The sequence below is a fragment of the Lycorma delicatula genome, chromosome 4 (genome assembly GCF_047948215.1).
Source record: "Lycorma delicatula isolate Av1 chromosome 4, ASM4794821v1, whole genome shotgun sequence".
Lineage (NCBI taxonomy): Eukaryota > Metazoa > Arthropoda > Insecta > Hemiptera > Fulgoridae > Lycorma > Lycorma delicatula.
In genome coordinates, this window is record NC_134458.1 from 131,563,966 (window position 1) to 131,583,642 (window position 19,677).

The 19,677-nt window shown below is 29.0% G+C and overlaps 1 protein-coding gene across 2 annotated transcripts in view; it reads right to left on the bottom strand.

The window, feature by feature from the left end:
• Positions 1-19,423, bottom strand: part of LOC142323877 (uncharacterized) — a 50,683-nt gene extending 31,260 nt beyond the window's left edge. For both annotated transcript variants that reach the window (XM_075364184.1, XM_075364183.1), the window contains exon 1: positions 19,289-19,423. In XM_075364184.1, the coding sequence (XP_075220299.1) occupies positions 19,289-19,340 (52 nt within the window). In that variant the 5' untranslated portion in view covers positions 19,341-19,423. The remainder of the gene's footprint in view (positions 1-19,288) is intronic.
• Between the last annotated feature and the right edge of the window lie 254 nt (positions 19,424-19,677).

Below are 19,677 nucleotides of genomic sequence, written 5' to 3' on the forward strand. Positions count from 1 at the left end.
AATCCTATTCTGTTAAATAGTCATATCCTGTTAAGTAAGACCGCCTTGAGATTACTAAAACAAAGTTTTTTTTGTTTACCGGTAGGTAACTGATAGGAAACATGGCTGAATCTAAGAAGAAATGTCGACTGTACAGTGTTGATTACTTAAAATTTGGATTTCTTCCAAGGCAGACAAGCGATTGCCTATATGCCTTTTGTGCGGCAAAATTTTGAGCAATGACTCTATGAAACCATCGAAGCTCTAAGATCATCTAAGAAGGTGTCATCCTGATAAAATAGGTAAAGATTTGAAATATTTTCAAACATTGAAGGAAAAATATGAAAAGAGACCTACCGTGCACAGTATGTTCGCTTCAACGTCTGATGGCTTGCGGGCATTGTACAATATTTCATTACTTATAGCGAAATCTGGAAAACCGCACACCATTGGTGAACAGTTAATTTTACCCACTGTTGAAGAGGTTTTAAAAACTGTTCTGCACAAATCTCCATTTGACATACTCCTTTGAGTAACAACACTGTACAAAGATGTATTGATGAAATGAGCTCTGATATTGAAAGTTTCTTTTGTAACTGCAAACAACTCATTTTTCTATTCAACTGGACGAGTCAACTTTACCTGGTAATGAAGCATTATTATTGGCATACGTTCGATTTGTTATGGACGAAGAAATTCATGAAGAGCTACTATTCGCGAAAACTTTGGAGACTGACACTAAAGGTGAATCAATATTTAATGTCCTGAGTGATTTTTTTAACGAAAAATCAATTCCATTCACAAACGTCATTTTGGTGGCAACAGATGGAGCTCCTGCCATGGTCGAACGATATCGTGGGTTTATAAGCCATCTTAAAAGAATTATACCAGAGGTAACTGCAATTCACTGTGTCATCCACCGACAACACCTAGTAGCGAAAAATCTGAGTGATAGATTCCACCAATCGCTTCAACTTGTAATTAATGCTGTTAACAAGATAAGAAGCAATGCATTGAATACGCGTTTATTTGCCCAATTGTGTGATTAAAATGATGAAGACTTCCAACGATTGCTCTTAACATACTGAAGTACGCTGGTTGTCGAAAGGTGCATGTTTAACAAGATTTTACTCACTTTTTGAATCAGTTTTAGAGTTTCTGGAAGGTAAAGATTCAGATTTAAAAGAAAACCTGATCACTTTGAAAGCTGACATTGCGTATTTGACAATTTGTTCAAAAAATTTAATGACATTAACTTACAATTACAAGGGAACAGTCTCAATTTAGTAAAAACAAAGGTTTTTTTCTTGGAAAATTGAAATTTATGAAGCAAAATATTAGTCGGCGCGTATTTTCCCAGTTTTCAAACTTGTCACAGGTGGAATGCCTTGATGAGGATATTCAGACACACGTTCAACATTTAATTGCCCTGCATGATGACTTCAAAATCAGATTTGAAGATATTCTGATGATGAAAATACCACCATGGATCATAAATCCATTTGATGAAACTGAATTGGAGAATGTGATATTACAAGAGGAGCTACTCGAGCTTAGCACTAATGAGGAGCTGAAGGTGAAATTTAAAAGAGGGTATCAAACATTTTGGCTGCAGGCAGAAATACCAGAAAAATATCCTGGACTGTGGGGAATTGCGAGAAAGCTTTTGATAGCGTTTCCCTTGTCATATCTTGTCGAAAAAAGTTTGTGTCGTTACAAACCTTTTATAAAAAAAAAGGAGCAGATTCAATATCTCCACAGAACGGGGAGATTTGCACTTATTCCTAACAAAACTGAAGCCAAATATTGATAATTTGCTGTCAATCCATCAAGTACATCCCTCCCATTAAAATTTTAACTATTTTGTGATTGTCATTGTAGAAGTTACATTACGTTATTAATGTTTAATTTTAATTATATTACGACAATTTTATTATATTACATTGCAATATGATACTGCAACACAAAAAAATATACTATTTTTTTTTTTTTTTTGCTTTTTACCATTCTGAATGGGAAGTTTTCTAAATAAAATAAGTGAGAATTGATTGCTTTCTTGTGCTGTGAGTAGATGTCAAAAATGTAAAGTTGGATGGAAGCATTTTTTTTGATTGGCCAACTTTACTTTTTTGACATCCAATCAATTGTCACTTTTTTTCGGAAGCTGTTAGTTCGTGGAAGTCAGCCGTAACGCAAATTTTCATAGTCAGATCTAATCTTCACATTTTCTGTCGACTGGAAATATGGTAGAAATGTAGCTGCATGGGATCCACCGGAACCAGCAAAATTTTGAAAGTGGTCTATGAGAAAAATAAGTTTGGGAACCTCTGGTCTAGATGGTAAAAACCATGAAGTTTTCTTTGATGATTATTTCAATTATGAACTTCAGTTTTATTGTATGTAGAAAAAGGTATGTGCATGTGGTACTGTACAGTGGAAAAAATTACTTAACTATTCTGAAAGTTGATAATGAATTAGAAATGGGTGACATAGACTGGAAGGTTAGTGATTCAGGAATTCTTTTTCTAAAATGGAAGAACAATAGATCTGTTCATCTGTTAATGTTAACAGAAAATCTAAAGAAGGCACAGTACTTCAAGTTTGTTGTCCTCAGGTAATACAAGATTATAATGCAGAAATGAATAATGTTGATAAATTCAATTAACTAAAAAAAACTATGGAATTTATCGACACAGTAAAAGGTGGTGGATACGGATCTTTTGGCACTTAGTTGATGTTTCCATTGTGAATAGTTATATCGCCTGGAAAGAACTAGATGTCAAAAAAATGTCTAAAACATTTCAGGTGCATTATTTCTAGCAAAAAATATGTCCCGTACTTTGTTAGTCGGCCACCATCCTTCATGATCACCTAAAGGGCCAGCACTCATAAAGAAAAATAAACCATAAGTCCCCAGAAATAAGAACAAATAGCACCAGTCATCAACCTGAAAGAGGAACTTATAGGAGGTGCATTGTGCAGCAGAAAAGCCAGACAAGTTTGGACAATGTGAATGTGCACACAATGCCAAGTTCCTCTTTGTCTAAACAAAGCAAAACTGCATTCTGTTATATCACAATTAATATCTATAAATTTTATTCTTAATTTCATGTATTTTTCTTTAAATTAAAATTTCATAATATCTTATGGGTTTTGTCATTTTTTATTCCCCTAGTCTAAATTGGTCCCCCAAGCACTGTGGTACAACTGTCAATATCACCTCTAATAAGGTATATTAATGGTGATAAAAAATATTTTGCTTGATGTTACATGTTCTTATCCCATATGACTAAAAAAAAGTAAAAAAACACAATCTTCATTGGTTTATTAAAATCTCTGCCTCAAAGAGTTAAGTGTATTAGTTTATTTTTATAACCATAAAATATAGTATTTTACAGATGATCCTTGAAGTTGTTTGGGAAATTATCAGTAGAGTAAAAAATATCTAATTTTAATTTAGGAAGGGATGAGACTTCCCATCCATAACTACATTCTACTTCCATAACTACAGTTATGGTTTTTTTTTTTTTATTACAACTCCCATAAATTTCTGATTTTGAATGAATTACTGTGAATTTGATCATCAAAGTTGAAACTAATGCATTTATTTAATCTTGTTTTTGGCAAATTTATTTGCGTGTTGTTTTCAGTGTCCTTTAGCTTTATGATATGTTACTAAGGATCCTTCTGATAGTGAAATAATTTTTCTACATTGATACTATTATTTCTGAGATTAGCAAAACACAAATAACTAAACAACACTTCCTACTTATTTATCAATACAGAAGTGCAAGTGCCAACTTGTTATTTTAATATTTTATAGGAGTATTATTTCAATTAACATAAAGTGGTTTATGTATAACATGATTTTAAGAATGGTAACATTGTGCTATGTTAATTATATGTTGTGTTATGAAAACATTATTAGAACAAATAAGTATTTAATTAGAAAAACACTGTTTATTTATGGATTTTGATACATTAATCTCATTAGGTTTGTGAATTATATTTTCCTTCATAAACCACGGTGAACTTCTGCAAATGTTGGATAAGTGACAGAAATTCTATTACTGTTATGGAATTTGGGCTACTTGCCTTGATCTAATCAAAAAGCAAAAAAGCGATTGTATAACATCAATTAATAATAAATATGAATAAAAAACAAATTTTTTCTTTAGAAATCCTTAAGTTTACATTTTATAATACATTTAATTACTTTTCAATAATAAACCTTTGTCAGAAGCATTCTTATAAATATAGAATGTATATGATGCCTATGATTCTTATTGAAAAACCAGGGCAAACAGGAAACATTAAAAAAAAAAGTCTGTACTGACTGGTTTGATTTTGCTTTGAAAAAATAAGAAGAAAATCAAATTATTTCTGTTAAATGGATTCTCTTGCCCAAAAATATAGCTATTGAGCTTCAAAATTGATAATATTTTTTTTTTAAAGTTTGAATGCTCTATTAACAGCTGAAGATACGCAAGCTAATCCAAACTTTTTAAGCGTGTGAAAACATATTTTCTTGTTTTAAGTTTAAGTGGTACTGATGGTTATTCGTAAATGAATGCCAGCAACTTGCAGTTGCCAACAAACTATCCATTTGATGCTTTACACTGGTGAACGATGGGAGCCAGTTTATTAAACTTGATTTTGGCCTTTTACTTTATACTCTTCAGCTTGTAGGATGCTATTTTCTGTGATGTTTCAGGTATTGCAGAACCACCAGATTGTAAGGATGCTGATATATATTACCATAACTAAACTTTTATTAGATATTAGAAGTTATTAGATATTTTATTAGAAATTTCTTTAAAGAATTTCTAGTGATTAAATTCAAATCTATTTTAAATACCTATACATTTTAATTAATTTTGTTAATATTTTTTGTGATAATAAAATATTATTATAATAATAGCATTATAGATATTTTGAACTGTTATGTTTTTCAAACTGATATTGTTACAGAACCACCTAATAGATTAATTTTTGAAAAATTCAATTCAATTTAATTTATCATACACTTAATAAAATATTTGAGATGATATCAGTTTCATTAATATTCGTGCAAACATTCTGAAATTACAGAAAAATAAATGAAAATAATTCCTGAACATATAATTCAACTCTTGATGTAGTTTGAAAAAAAGTAAGCAGTTTAAACTGCAACGCCATAGAAATCTTGGGGTGATGTAAAAAAAGATTTAAAACTCTGATTTCTCAAAAGTGTAAAAAAGTCCAATGAATTAATTGAACAAAAATTCAATAAGAAATATAAAAATAAATTAAAAAATATAAGTATAAAAATGTTTGTAGTGTTGTAGAAAAATTATAATAGAATGACATATAACCTTATTGTGATATGAAGAGAAATTATGTATGATAAGAGATTATTTATAAGTAAGGTAGTAAAATAAATGAGGTCTAAGGTTTTCCTTTGATTTACCCTACATTTGTGAGTGAATCAGCGAATGATGGTAATAAAAAAGATTTATAGGTCAGAGTTTACCAATATGATTTACAATCAGACCACACCGTAATACAGAGTAATGAATGTGATTACTTTCACATTTGTACAATTTTTATACAATGCACTTTAAACAAATTATTATTGGTTACATTATAAATAGTTGTGTTTTTTAACTTTTTACACAGTTAGATAATCAACAGGTGGAACTAATAATAATAATAATAATAATAATAATAATAATAATAATAATAATAATAATAATAATAATAATAATAATAATAATAATAATAATAATAATATCATTAATAATTTTGTTATAAAACTATTAACTGATATTTTAATATGTTAATGATGTCACTTGTTAGGATAAAAATTTTTTTACGATATTTTATCAAAAGAAAGAAAGAAAATTTATGGAACTTAATAGCAATCTAGCTTTTAAATTTTCTTAATATGAGATCATCAGCAATATAAATTTATTAGTAAAACTATGCAGAAATCAGATAAGTTATTCAAACAAAGATATGCTGCCCAGTGAGATTATGTTTTTACATGATACTGCTTGATTGCAAATTGATAGTTCATAAGTCGCAATTTTGTCGGAAATTCTTTGAGATTTTAATTAAGTTTTTGCAATACTATTCTGTGTTAGATTCTTCTCAAGGTAGATAAACAATGGAATTGAAAAGAATAGCTTCCCAGTTAAAAAACATTTACTACAATTTTCATGGTTGAAGATTTGTGTTTGAACTACTTTGGTGTGGTTGCAGAATATGAGATTTTGAGGTTACATTCACAAAATTGTTTTAAGTAGATAAGTGATTAGTTTCAGTGATTATTAGATATGTAGTGAGACACCTGTGTCTCCTTTCTGGTCACTATGTGATTCAAGAATCATCCCCTTTTGTACATCCCTAGGTATGAGAAAGTGCTTGAGATGCATCCATCTTATGATTGTGCTCTGATATCAGCATTCTTGGGGCCTGTCTCACAAAATCTTGTGAAGATGTTCACAAAAATTTTGTTAATTTTCAGAAAGAAAAAAAGAAAAGTTCCACAAAGTTCATAAATTGTGAATCTTGTTTTGTTGAATATGTATAATTTAGCAGTTTTAAATACTGTGGTGGACAGATGAGCATCCAGATCTTGTTTTATTAAATAATCTACACTATTTCCACACATTTACCTTTCTCATCAAACCTCCTACAATAATGCAACTAGATGTCAATGAGTTTCAGCTGAGTGAATTTAAAAAATCATTTAATTCACCTTGCAGCCGACAATCAACATGATTAAAGAAATGCTGCTGAGAAATAGTGTCTGATGCACTTAATTGTTAATTGTGTTAATTGTCACAGACAATTAACACATGAATTACAAAGCATTTTTTCATTATTGTTTATATATGCAAATAATTTTTACTTTAAAAATAATTCTTATTAGTTTTCATCTGCCACTTCGAATTTTTGTAGAAGGGGTTTAGGGATGTATACAGTAAATGTTACTGTTTATATATGTTACTTTTTATTTAATAAAAAGTAACTTCATTTAAAAAAAAGCATACCTTTACAATTTTTACCAAATTGTAAAGGTATTGTAAATAAGTATCTTAATTAATTTGTATCACTTAAAGTATACGATTTGGCATAGATTCACAAGTGTGGTTTCATGATGAATTTTTTCATTTTTAAAAAATTTTTTTCATCATGAAACCATATCAATATTATTGCTTTACTGAGGTCAGTTTTTGGTACAATTAATTTTTGAGAGTCATTTGACTATTGCCAAAGATTTTCAATTGGGTATAAGTCTAGGAAGTTGCCTGGCTACAGAAGCACTTTAATGTTTCATTCTTCAAAATATTTCCACTTTTTTGGCAGAATGGTGTGGCACCAGATCTTGTTGGAACACTCTGTTGCCTTGTGGGAATTTGTTTTGAAGTTGTGTAACAACCATTTCTTTCAGAATCTTGATGTATGCATCTTTTTTCAATATACCAGAAGTAATGAACAAGGACCTTGAAATGTGAAACAACCCCAAAATGTTTTTTATGGGGATGTTTAACAGATTGTTAGATATGAGCTGGTGATGATGTATTTTCATCTGATGCTTTTTAAATGAATGGAACTATTTGCTCATGAACATAAAAATGCGACTTATCGGAAAACATAACTGTCTTCTTTGGTACAGTCAGCATGTGCTTTGGCCCACAAGAGCCTTTTTTTGCACATTGCTGATGTAAAAAACATTTTTTAACTGGCCAATAAGCTTTCTGTTCAGCTGTAATTTAACAGTTGTCATGCATAAATCTGCTAATTCTTGATTTAAGTTCACAGCAGATGATTTTGGATCAAGTTAATTTTTTCTTACTAATAACCGAATTTGAGAAGTTTTCTTTTTAATGCCACATTTGCTTTTTCTTTGAGGTGAAAAGGAACCAGTTTCTTAAATTGTTTTAAAATAGCATTTACTACCCCGATACCACACTCAGAAGCTATTTGTCGCTGTATCATGCTGGTATTTTAAGAAAAACAATTTTCTAATGCTTTCTTGGAATTATTATTATATATTCAAGACATACAGAACAAAAAATATGAAAATAAGATTTGTAAAAAAATGAATCAACTTTAACAAAACATATACATGCAAATCACTAAATAAACAAGGAACAATAACCTCACCTTACACACTTAAAGTATCTGTATTGTCAAGCAGTGTAGTCACAACATAAAAATAATCAAAAAATTTGGATTAACTTGCACTGTAGTAGCATTCAAATTAATCATGTTATATATAAACAGTGTTTTGTAAAAGTATTAAAAAATGAAAGTCATTTTTTCATCGTGGCAGAAACACTACCACTCTGCCATGAGAATTAGCAGTCATAATAGGTATTTGAAAAATAAAAAATAAATCCATGTTATTAGTTATTTTTAATTATGAATGCCAAAATCTCCTTCAGTTTTAATAGTAGTTGTTTGTTAATGCCAACACAAAATGTAAAATAATGTATTAAAAATTTGATGTTCTATAAATTAAAATTGCTAATAGCTAGTTCCTTTAATAATTATTTTAAATATTTTTATGGTAACATATAAAATACATTATTAAGATATGGCATCATTTTTAAAAGTGATTGTAATTCTGGGAATACATTTTATTTATTTATGATATCACTATAAAACATTGTGATTTTCTCTTTTTATTATATAAGTGTGTCCATGATAGTTTATAAAACTTAATAGTTATTGTTTTTATAATAGGGAATAACTGAATTTATTAATTTTTATGATTTTCTGATGTTTTATTTATAGTATTAAATGTTCAAAATTTTAGGTTAATGTGTTCTGAGGAAATGATACAACCATTTTATTGTTATTTATGTGGTACTTATGCAGTTGTGCATATACATATATGACATTGCTGTCATACAGTAACATCAGCTGCAATAATATACATTTAAAAATAAACACTAATACTGTTTTAATGATAGTGTATATAAAGTCTGGATCTAATTTTGGATATTTCGTAAATGGTATCCATGTTTCATGATTAGGTATATTTTTATTTATTTAAATTTTGTTGTATATTTAGTAATATCAAAAATTTGAGCAAATGCTGAAATATTTATATCAACTTTTAATATCTTTTGGATGTGTTCAGAAATTATATAATGTTTGTAAACATAGATGGAACTCAGCAGAATGAAAATCTGAGTTGCATGGGGCAGGAGGTCTATATTACACTTCATCTCACTTTAATTAAGTTGAACAACATAATAAGTAAGTATGATACATGATTTCTTTTGATAGAATTTTGTATTTCTCTTATTACTTTTTTATTTTTGAGGAAGAGGGAGAATTTGGGGGCAAATTTTTTTAAAATGGTAGGATAACCATATATGCATGTATACTGACCTTAATATAAAGTGGGGTTATATTTGTAAAATTTTGAGAAAATTGACCCCAAAAAACTATCTACTCCACTAACTAGGGGGATATATTGATTCCAAACCTTTACCAACTAATTTCCCTGAATATGCAAGTCTCTGTGCTAAATTTTATCAAAATCTGTTTATCCAGTTAAAAGATATTAAGCTTCAAACATAACAAATCTACAGATGTATGAAGATTATCCCCATATTTTGTTTTTTGGGGGTCCCTGGATCATGAAACATCGAGAAATGATTGATGGTGATTGTTTCCTGACAGCTGAAATAGCCTCTTATAAAAGTTTACATATGCTCTTTCTAATATCTTTGTTTTAAACTCCACACTGGCACATTATATACAGTACATCACTTAGAGTAATTGCATTGAAGACTAATCTAGAATCTTAGTATCACATCTAGACATGTCCAAAATACTAACAACTGATATGACAGAAACTTTTGGTTTGCTTGCAGTCCTTTAGCTGGTTTCCAATGATTTATTATATTCTAGACCAAAATATAGAAAATTTTTAAGTACTTCCAGTAAAATAGCTAACTTCTTGATTCAAATCACTTATAGAATCACCCAAAAATACCATTTCATTTGCATATAATAGCAAAATAATCATTGTTAATATCCCTTGCACCAGTGAACCTCATTTAGAATATTCTAAATGAGTGGATAATATGTGATTGAGGACATCCATTGAATAAAGATTGCTGGGGTAGATGATTATTGATAGATGATGTTTAATGAGTTTCTATAGGCTAAGTGGAACTAGCAGTTAATGATGTTAAAGAACAATTTAGATTCGGAGTAACAGTACAAGGTGAAAAGATAAAGATGCTACGATTTGCTGATGATATAGTAATTCTAGCCGAGAATAAAAAGGATTTAGAAGAAACAATGAACGGCATAGATGAAGTCCTACGCAAGAACTATCGCATGAAAATAAACAAGAACAAAACAAAAGTAATGAAATGTAGTAGAAATAACAAAGATGGACCACTGAATGTGAAAATAGGAGGAGAAAAGATTATGGAGGTAGAAGAATTTTGTTATTTGGGAAGTAGAATTACTAAAGATGGACGAAGCAGGAGCGATATAAAATGCCGAATAGCACAAGCTAAACGAGCCTTCAGTAAGAAATATAAGTTGTTTACATCAAAAATTAATTTAAATGTCAGGAAAAGATTTTTGAAAGTGTATGTTTGGAGTGTCGCTTTATATGGAAGTGAAACTTGGACAATCGGAGTATCTGAGAAGAAAAGGTTAGAAGCTTTTGAAATTTGGTGCTATAGGAGAATGTTAAAAATCAGATGGGTGGATAAAGTGACAAATGAGGAGGTATTGCGGCAAATAGATGAAGAAAGAAGCATTTGGAAAAATATAGTTAAAAGAAGAGACAGACTTATAGGCCACATACTAAGGCATCCTGGAATAGTCGCTTTAATTTTGGAAGGACAGGTAGAAGGGAAAAATTGTGTAGGCAGGCCACGTTTGGAATATGTAAAAGAAATTGTTAGGGATGTAGGATGTAGAGGGTATACTGAAATGAAACGACTAGCACTAGATAGGGAATCTTGGAGAGCTGCATCAAACCAGTCAAATGACTGAAGACAAAAAAAAAAAAAAAAATAGGCTAAGTGAGACTTCCATGTGAAAAGTGAAAACTCTGACTTGTGCATGCACTGCTGAATAGACAGCTGAAAAGTTGAATTTGCTTTTCTCTTTTTTAAACCATCCTCACTGTTCCTAATATTAAAAAACTGGTTACTTTCTAACTCTAAATAAGCAAACACTTTTACATCCAGCCACAATTTGTCACTAACCATTTTTTGGTACTCTTGCTACTTAGCCTCCTGGAAGAAAGTTTTAACTTTTTTCTTTTACCTAGGGTATCTGCTGAGTAATCAAGAAAAACTCTTACATTTTAATCTTTGAAATTGAAGAATTTTTTTTGAATTTCAAACTTCTGCTAACTAATTAACTGAAGACAAACAGGCCTAAGAATATACAGAAGCCAACCAAGTCTTTTTATAGATTATATTTCAACTTGTAAGAGCTCAATTTTTAATTTTGCACTTATAATAAACATGAGACTCTCTTCTAGCTTCTTATATGTTTCACCATGAACATCTTAGTGAAATTTTTTTCCTAACCTGATTGGACACAGTCATCTCAAAGCATTGCATCCTTCTCTACAGTTTATGTACACAATACTAAGATACTTAAATTTCTCATTTAATAACTGCCAGAGTTTCCCTAAATTTCTTTAGTAACTGCACTTCATATTTGGAGATCTCAGATTGTCCTTAGACATTATGGTATAATAATAGTTATTATTTTACATTATTTTTTAAATCAAATATGTAATCTGAATGGAAATATTGCTTTTAGCTTAGAATCTAGCATTAAAATGTTGAAAAACTTTCTTATTATTTATAAATAATTCATTATTGATTTTGTGTTTTCCATAAGGTGTATTTTCCACATTAGTATGCTTCTTTTTGCTGATACGATATTGTTAAATATATAGATAGTATTATTTCAGTGATGATAATATTATCTCTACTACATATAACATAAAATTGTATCTTGTTGGCTGTTTAATTTTGTCTGTAATTATATAAAACCATAATATTTTGCATTGAAGTGCCTTAATAAAATGCTAATTTTATTATTATTTATTGCCTTTGTAAATTGCTGTGTGAAATATATTATTTCCAGTGATATCCTTCAGAAAAATCAGAAAGAATTTCAGGGTATGAGAATGGGCTGTCTGATCATTATTTGACTTTATAATCATGAAAACTGCTATTCAATAAATTTAAAAATTTTAATTTTTCAGTGCATTTATAAATGCATGCTACCTTTGCTAAAAGTCATTTAAAAAAAAAAAAAAAAAAAAATATCAACCTCTGCAAATTAAACTCTTCAGTGTAGCATTACTACTTATACCTTACTTAATCTTTAACCTACTTAATCTTACTTAAACCTAATCACTTAACCTTCAAGAAATGCTTGTTTGTGTTTTTAAAAAATAAATTATCAGTTATGAAAAAACTTTCCACTAATTTAAAAATAGAATTAACATTTTCTTTAACATAACTAATATAATTCAGCTGAGCTTTTAAAATAAAAAGCTACCAATTAAGAAAAATTCTGACTTTTCTGAACCTATGTTTAACTTATATAAATATGTTAATTTTCATTAAGTCCTATTTATTTTTTATACACATATCATTTACTTATATTATATTGAATATCATATATTCAGCATTGTTATGCATTAATATGAATTTTAATCATTTCTATTCTTTTTTTTAATGTAATAGATTATATATTTTAGGATACTACTCTGATTAAAGTTTTACGCAATTTCTCTTGATCAAATGTTTTTTATCATGGAATAGCACACCTTTACTTATATTCATGAACTAATCAATAAAATGTACAATTATAAATTTCTTTGCATAAAAATATTTATTTGACAGATTGACTGCTGTGAGACCCAGTTCCCAGTTCTGGTTCTTAAGTTGTATGTCCACATGGACTATGAGACCGATTTTAATGTCTCAGCGTAATATTGATTTCCAACTGCTAAAGGTTTTTATTGCATCCCATTTTTCAGGACCAAAAACTTTATACTGTATTAGAGCTTATTACTATTATTCCAACAAAGTTTTTTTGTGTATTCCATATTCAAAAATTACTATACTGTTTCCCAAAAATTATAAATTTTACATTATTGTTATAAAATAACAGCTGATTTTATAAAACAAATTTAATGTGTAGAATAATCTCTTTATTTAGTTTGGAAAAGAAGGTAAGACCCTGTGGTGGGGGATGTGCTTTGCACATATGCCTGGACTGTTTTTTTTTCTAAATCACTATTAAATCAAAATAATTATAGATAGAAAAACTTGTCGACATTTCAAAACAACTGCTACTTTCACTTTAAATACTTATTTTATTTTTTCTGTGTCAAAGTTCCTTTTGAATTATGTTATTACTAAGTGATAGATAAAATAAAAAGTTGAGTGAGATATAGAAAAAAAAAATTGGATGTAAAATTTTTCCCATGTGTTGTGAACCACACATATCTATATTATTGTATTTCATTATTTCAGATGACTAATAGATTCTTTTTCTTAATTCATCATCCTTGTAAACAAACCTGTGTAATGTAATTTCATTCTTACAAAGCACTCTGGTATTGTTAAAACAGTGTAATAATATTGTATTATAACAAAACAGAGTAAGATCTCCATTTATGTCTGCTATCTATTTTTAAGACACCAATTTTTGTCTGACTTGTTGAAATGCTGTGAGGCACAAATTTATGTCTCACAGAATTTAAGGCGGGAGTATACAAGGTCTGTAAATAAAGTAAATAAGACTAGATTTTTTGGCAGCCAAAGTGGTAACACTGTAAAGTTACTAGAAAACATATAAGAACATTTGATTTATATTAGGTATTAATATTTTTAGTCGATTGTTGCCATGTGAGATGTAAAGAAACTTTTTGTGAAAGGAGTTTTTGTTGTGCATTAAAAAAATGAGTGATACTAATTATGAGCAACATTATGCAATCAAATTTGTGTTAAACTCTGTGAGAATGCTACTGAAACTTTTTTAAGATTGAAAAGAGCATATGGAGATGACATTCTGTCACAAGCCCAAGTCTTTAGGTGGTTTAAAGCATTTTCAGATAGCCGAGAATAAGTTGTGGATGATCCGTTCTCTGGAAGACTGTTAACGTCAAGAAGGGACAACAATGTTGAGCGAATCAGAGACTTGATAATGATACAACCAGCAATTAACTGTCAGAATGATTGCAAGATAATTGAATTTGAACCATACCACAGTCCTTCAAATTTTAACAAACAAATTGGGCATAAAAAAAGTTTGTGAAAAATTGGTTCCAAAAACCTCACTGTTGAACAGAAAACGACAGGGTGGTAGTGTGCCGCGATCTTTTAGGGTGAATTGAAACATCCTGATTTTTAAAAAAATATTACTGGTGATGAATCTTGGATATTTGAGTATGACCCAGAAACAAAACATCAGAGCAATGAGAGGCTCACTTCAAACTCACCATGTTCCAAAAAAACAAAAATGAGCAAATCAAAAATAAAAACCAAGCTAATTTGTTTCTTCGATAGTAATGGCATTGTCCATAATGACTTTTTGCCTACAGGACAGACTGTAAATCAGTATGTTTACTGAGAAATTCTTGAAAGACTGTGGAAAAGAGTTGCCTGCTTGAGACCAGCCATCAAAGACAGCTGGATGCTACATTTTCAATTAATGAGTTTTTGGCAACAAAAAACATTCCTGTAGTTCCTCAACCACCTTATTCACTTGACTTGAGTCGCTGCAACTTTTTTCTGTTCCTAACTAAAAAAACACCTCAAAGAACACCATTTTGGTACAGTAGAAAACATAAAAAAAATTTAACCCATCATCAAGGATATTCCAGTTTCTGAGTAAAAACATTGCTAGAAGAGTGGGAAAACCATTTGAAGCAATGTGTGGCTTCCCAAGGGAACTATTTCAAAGGTGATAAGAGTCTATGTACGATTGTTTTGTAAATAAAATTTTTTCTGAACCAGACTCATTACTTTATTTACAGACCTTGTATGTTAAAAATACGAAAAAAAAAAATTTTCATCAAAAGATTTTTTTGCTGAATTCTTTTCTCTGAAATTTCCTGAAAATGTTGATATATATTTTTTTCTAAGTTATCTCTAAGTAAATGGAAAATTAAAAAATTGTATGGCATGTAATTGTGAAAATTTCCTCCATTTTTATAAAAAAACACATGTTTATAAATGTCAATAACTTTTGATACATACATACAAGCTAGAGAGGTAAATGTTTTAAATTTTGCAGGAATTTTTTGTTCTGTTGGTTTATATATTTTTCTCTACAGCAGTAGCACTGTTAGCTTGTGCACTTATGTGTTTGTTTACCAAAAAGTGGTTAAAACCTTTAAGGCATAACAGAAAACATTATCGTGCCTTACAGGCACTACAATTAAAACACTAAGTACTGTGGAAATGCTATTTTGGCTAACACAAATAAAAGTGCAACCGAAACGAAGCAGTCAATTTTAGCTACACTTAGACATTGCACATCAGCTGATAATAAACCTTGATATCATAAGGGCCCAACAGGAGAGGGATCTTGTTGCTTTTATAATAGAGCAAAAGCATATGGTAAAACTCATCTTTTTTCTGTTTAGCCTCCGGAACCACCATAAGATATTATTTCAGAAGATGAATGAGAATGATATGTATGAATGCAAACGAAGTGTAGTTTTGTACAGTCTCAGGTTGACCGTTGCTGAAATATGTGGTTAATTGCAACCCAACCACCAAAGAAAATCTATGATCTAGTATTCAAATCCATAAAACAGTAACTGCCTTTACTAGGACAAAATCAGCTGATTTGCGATGATGAGTTCACTAATAGACCAACCCGGTGGGTTATGGTAAAACTCCTGGGAAACAGAGATAATATGAATACACCAAACAATTTGTTTTGCAGCATATTGCCCCTATATATGAAAGACTAACAGACAGCCAACTGCTTTCAAGATGCACTACAGGCTAACCCAAAATGCAAATGAAAGTTTGAATAATTCCATGTGGCGAAGATGTATGAAAACCTGGAGTGTTTCTCGAAAAATTGTTGAGACAGCTGTAAGAGAAGGTATTGGTGAGTACAACTTTGGAAATATATAAACTTTATCAGCAATGGACAGAGCTGGGGCTTCCCCAGGGCATTCATCCAGTATTCTTGGATGAAAATGGAGAATCTTTAAAATACAGTCACACATATCGAGAAAGAAAGAGAAGGTTATGCTTAAAGAATTAAAAAAATGAAGAAAAACAAGTGCAGGAAGAAGGTGTAATGTATGGTGAGGGCAGTTCTGATTCAGAATGAGTTTTAGTGTTTAGTTGCTGTTTATTTAGTTAATTTTATTTTATTGTATTCTGCAAATTTATTATTTGCTTCTCTTTAATTCACAATGTTTTTTTCATGTTTGTCCTCAAATCTTGCATCCTTAATTTAACATACTTCCTGACATTGCGGCTTGATGAAATTTTGCACAATTACTAAGGTCAGGTAGCAATACAATATTCCACTATTACTTTTGCAAACTTCCCCCCATATGGGGGTAAATTTGTAAAATGTATATAAGCAACAAAAAAAGTTTTGTTAATTTACAATTGTGTTTCAATAATCAAAAATTTCACTATTTTGTTACTTTGTATAGTAAATGTTTGATTGAAAATTTGTTTGATATTAATATATTGGAAATTTCAATGTATGATATTATGTTTTGAAATCCAAATTAACCTACTATTAAACTCATGAAATGTATGATAATAATTTGATTAAAGTATGACTAAAAAGTATAAAGCAAGTTTTTAAAATTTTTGTAATATTTTTTCCATGTTTTCATTAGGTAGATCAATCGTATCTTTTGTTCTATACTAGGTAGAAATATTTTTCTCCAAGTGTTCAGAATTCCTTGATTTATGTTTTTATAGAACCATGTAAAGTGTTTTTAGTATAAGGTATTTTTGTTTAAATAGCTACATCAATGAACTTGACTTTTCATCAGACAAAAAAAATAGCCCAATAAATAGTTGCTTAGAAACAGTATATTTTTAATCTGTTCTTAGAGTTTAAAACCAAATTAGGCCTTTTAAATGACACTAGTTTAAGGTTTTTAAAGTGATGCTGTTATAGGTTCAGTACTAATGAAATTATGATTTCTCTAGCAAATCACTGTTTTTGCCACTTCAGCTTCAGCCCCTATGTCAGGGGTTGTAAGTAACTATTGGGGTAGAAAATTATGCTGCTACACATTACTCATAACTGTTGTAAACTTATGAGAAAAAATTATAACCATAAGTCTTATATTTAAAAAGATAGCTTTTAATATATACTCCTCCCCCCTTAAAATAGAATGAGATTATGATAGAAAATGTATTGATTGAAAAGAAGAACAAAACTGTAGCAGTGTAGTCAGGTTTTGCTGTTTTGGGTGTTAATGAACAAAAAAAGTTAATAAAAGCATAGGTCCAATAAAATTTAATTTTCAATTTGTCTGATTCTGTACTTTAAATAAAAATTAATTTTATTTTAATTAATCAAATTTTTTATCTCTTTAAATATTATCTTCTGCCAGCAAAACGTTTTATCCATAACTGTGTTAGTTTGAATGCAATTTCAACAACTGAATTATGGCATATAAAATATTATGAAAATTAGTTGATGTTCAAATTTCAAAACAGGGAAATGTTTCAATCTGGAATAAATTTTGTAGAAGATATCTTCTTTACTACCAATTTATTAACAGCTGATGGAATTAAACCCAATTGAACCCTATTCATTATGACACAGCCCTTTACCTGTAATAGTATAAAAAATGTTAACTAAAATCCAGCTTATTTGAATTACTATTATTCAATTTGTCTTCGGAAAATAAACCAACAAGTTATAAACTTGTACACAGGAATTTATTTCTATATGATATTTTTAAATATTTACTTTAATGCTCTTTTTATTTTGTTTATTAATAATAATTGTAAAAAAAATCCATTTACAACTAAATCAGCAGAGGTAGTTCTAGTAAAAAAAATGCTAATAGACTACTGATAATATTAGCAAGAACAAATTGTGTATTTGATGGAATATTGGTGGTGTGAGGGATACCAAGACTTTTCAGAAGTTAAGGGATACTTCACTTAGGAATCTGAGGTCACATTTACCCTTCTAATCAAAATATTTTTAATCTTTGCATTTTAAACATATTGCTTCGTGCTTCCTCATGTTTTAAAAGCATAATTATTTTTGCGTTGATATTATGGTACTTAAACAAATTTAAACATTTTTTAATGATAGACTGAGTGAAATTGTGTAATAAAACATTTCACTCTATAATATGTTTTATTGCACAATCAAATTATAATAAAACATTTTATTATACTATTTGATTTTACGTATTTTTACAAAATTTTAAATTTCAAATTATCACATACAGTCATGGATAAGAATAGGGTAAAAATTATAGTAATAGATATACTAATTTTGTTAATTTATTTATATGAAGATTGTTGATTTCATTTTGAATATCTTCATAAAATTGTTAGCTGTTGTATTTTTCCCATATTTAATTTCTAAAACCATATTAGACATAAATTAATATTGTTTCTAATTTTTGTCAGTAAAATTGTATAATTAATTACTTGTATATTTAATGTACACATAATTTCATAAGTAATCTAATTAATTTTTCTGGATTATAAGTTCAAATAAATTTGTTTTTCTTGTACTCACTGAAGTAGGTAAAATTCAATTTCATACGTGCAATGGCTGAGTGAGTAAACACTTCCTGTACAGAAAGTTGATACTTTGAGATATGACTAGAACTGATTTGTTGTTATGTTAGATATATTTTTTAGTTATATTAAATTAGTGTTTATTAGTCATTCCCAATTATTTAGCCTGAAAAATTTTTATTAAAATTTCAAGCTATTTTCTACTTAAAAAATAAATATAACAGAAGAGAAGAAATCAAGCAAAAAATTGTAAGAAGCTACAATTTCCATTAATGAAATATAGAGTAAATTTTAAAGATGCATTTCTTTCATATTTTGTTTAATTAACAAAAATCCACAATTATTTAGTACTTCAAATATAAATGTTTTAATTTTGCTTTTAAATTTAAATATCTATAAGTTATGTAGAAGTTCACATGTTAGGTTACCCAAAATTTTGCTTAATCCATCATCTTTTACAGATTACTAATCTCAGTTATCGAGATTCAAGCGTAGTTATTAATTGTAGATTTACTCTAATATTAATAAATAATGATACATACTTTTTGCCTCAAGTTTTATTTTTCTTCTGTCTTTTTGAACTGTTTCAGCCATTTAAAAAATAAATAAAAAACTAAAGATGATTAACCTTTCCACTCAGCAATACACATGATACTGTTTAGTAGTAGCAAGTAAACTTTAAACTAGTATTAAAAGAGTTTTCTGGATTGTTGCCAAAATCAAAATAAATTCTTAATGTTGCCAAACTTTTATTTCATTTAAATGACTTAATATTATTGAATTCAGTACTTTTTTATATATAAAAAGTAATTGTCTTAAAATTTAATCTATTGTGTATAAAAATATATTGCTATGAATTAAATTTAAAAAAATATGTAGTTTTATTATTGCTTTCTTTTTCACTTCCAGCTTTATAATTTTATACATTTGT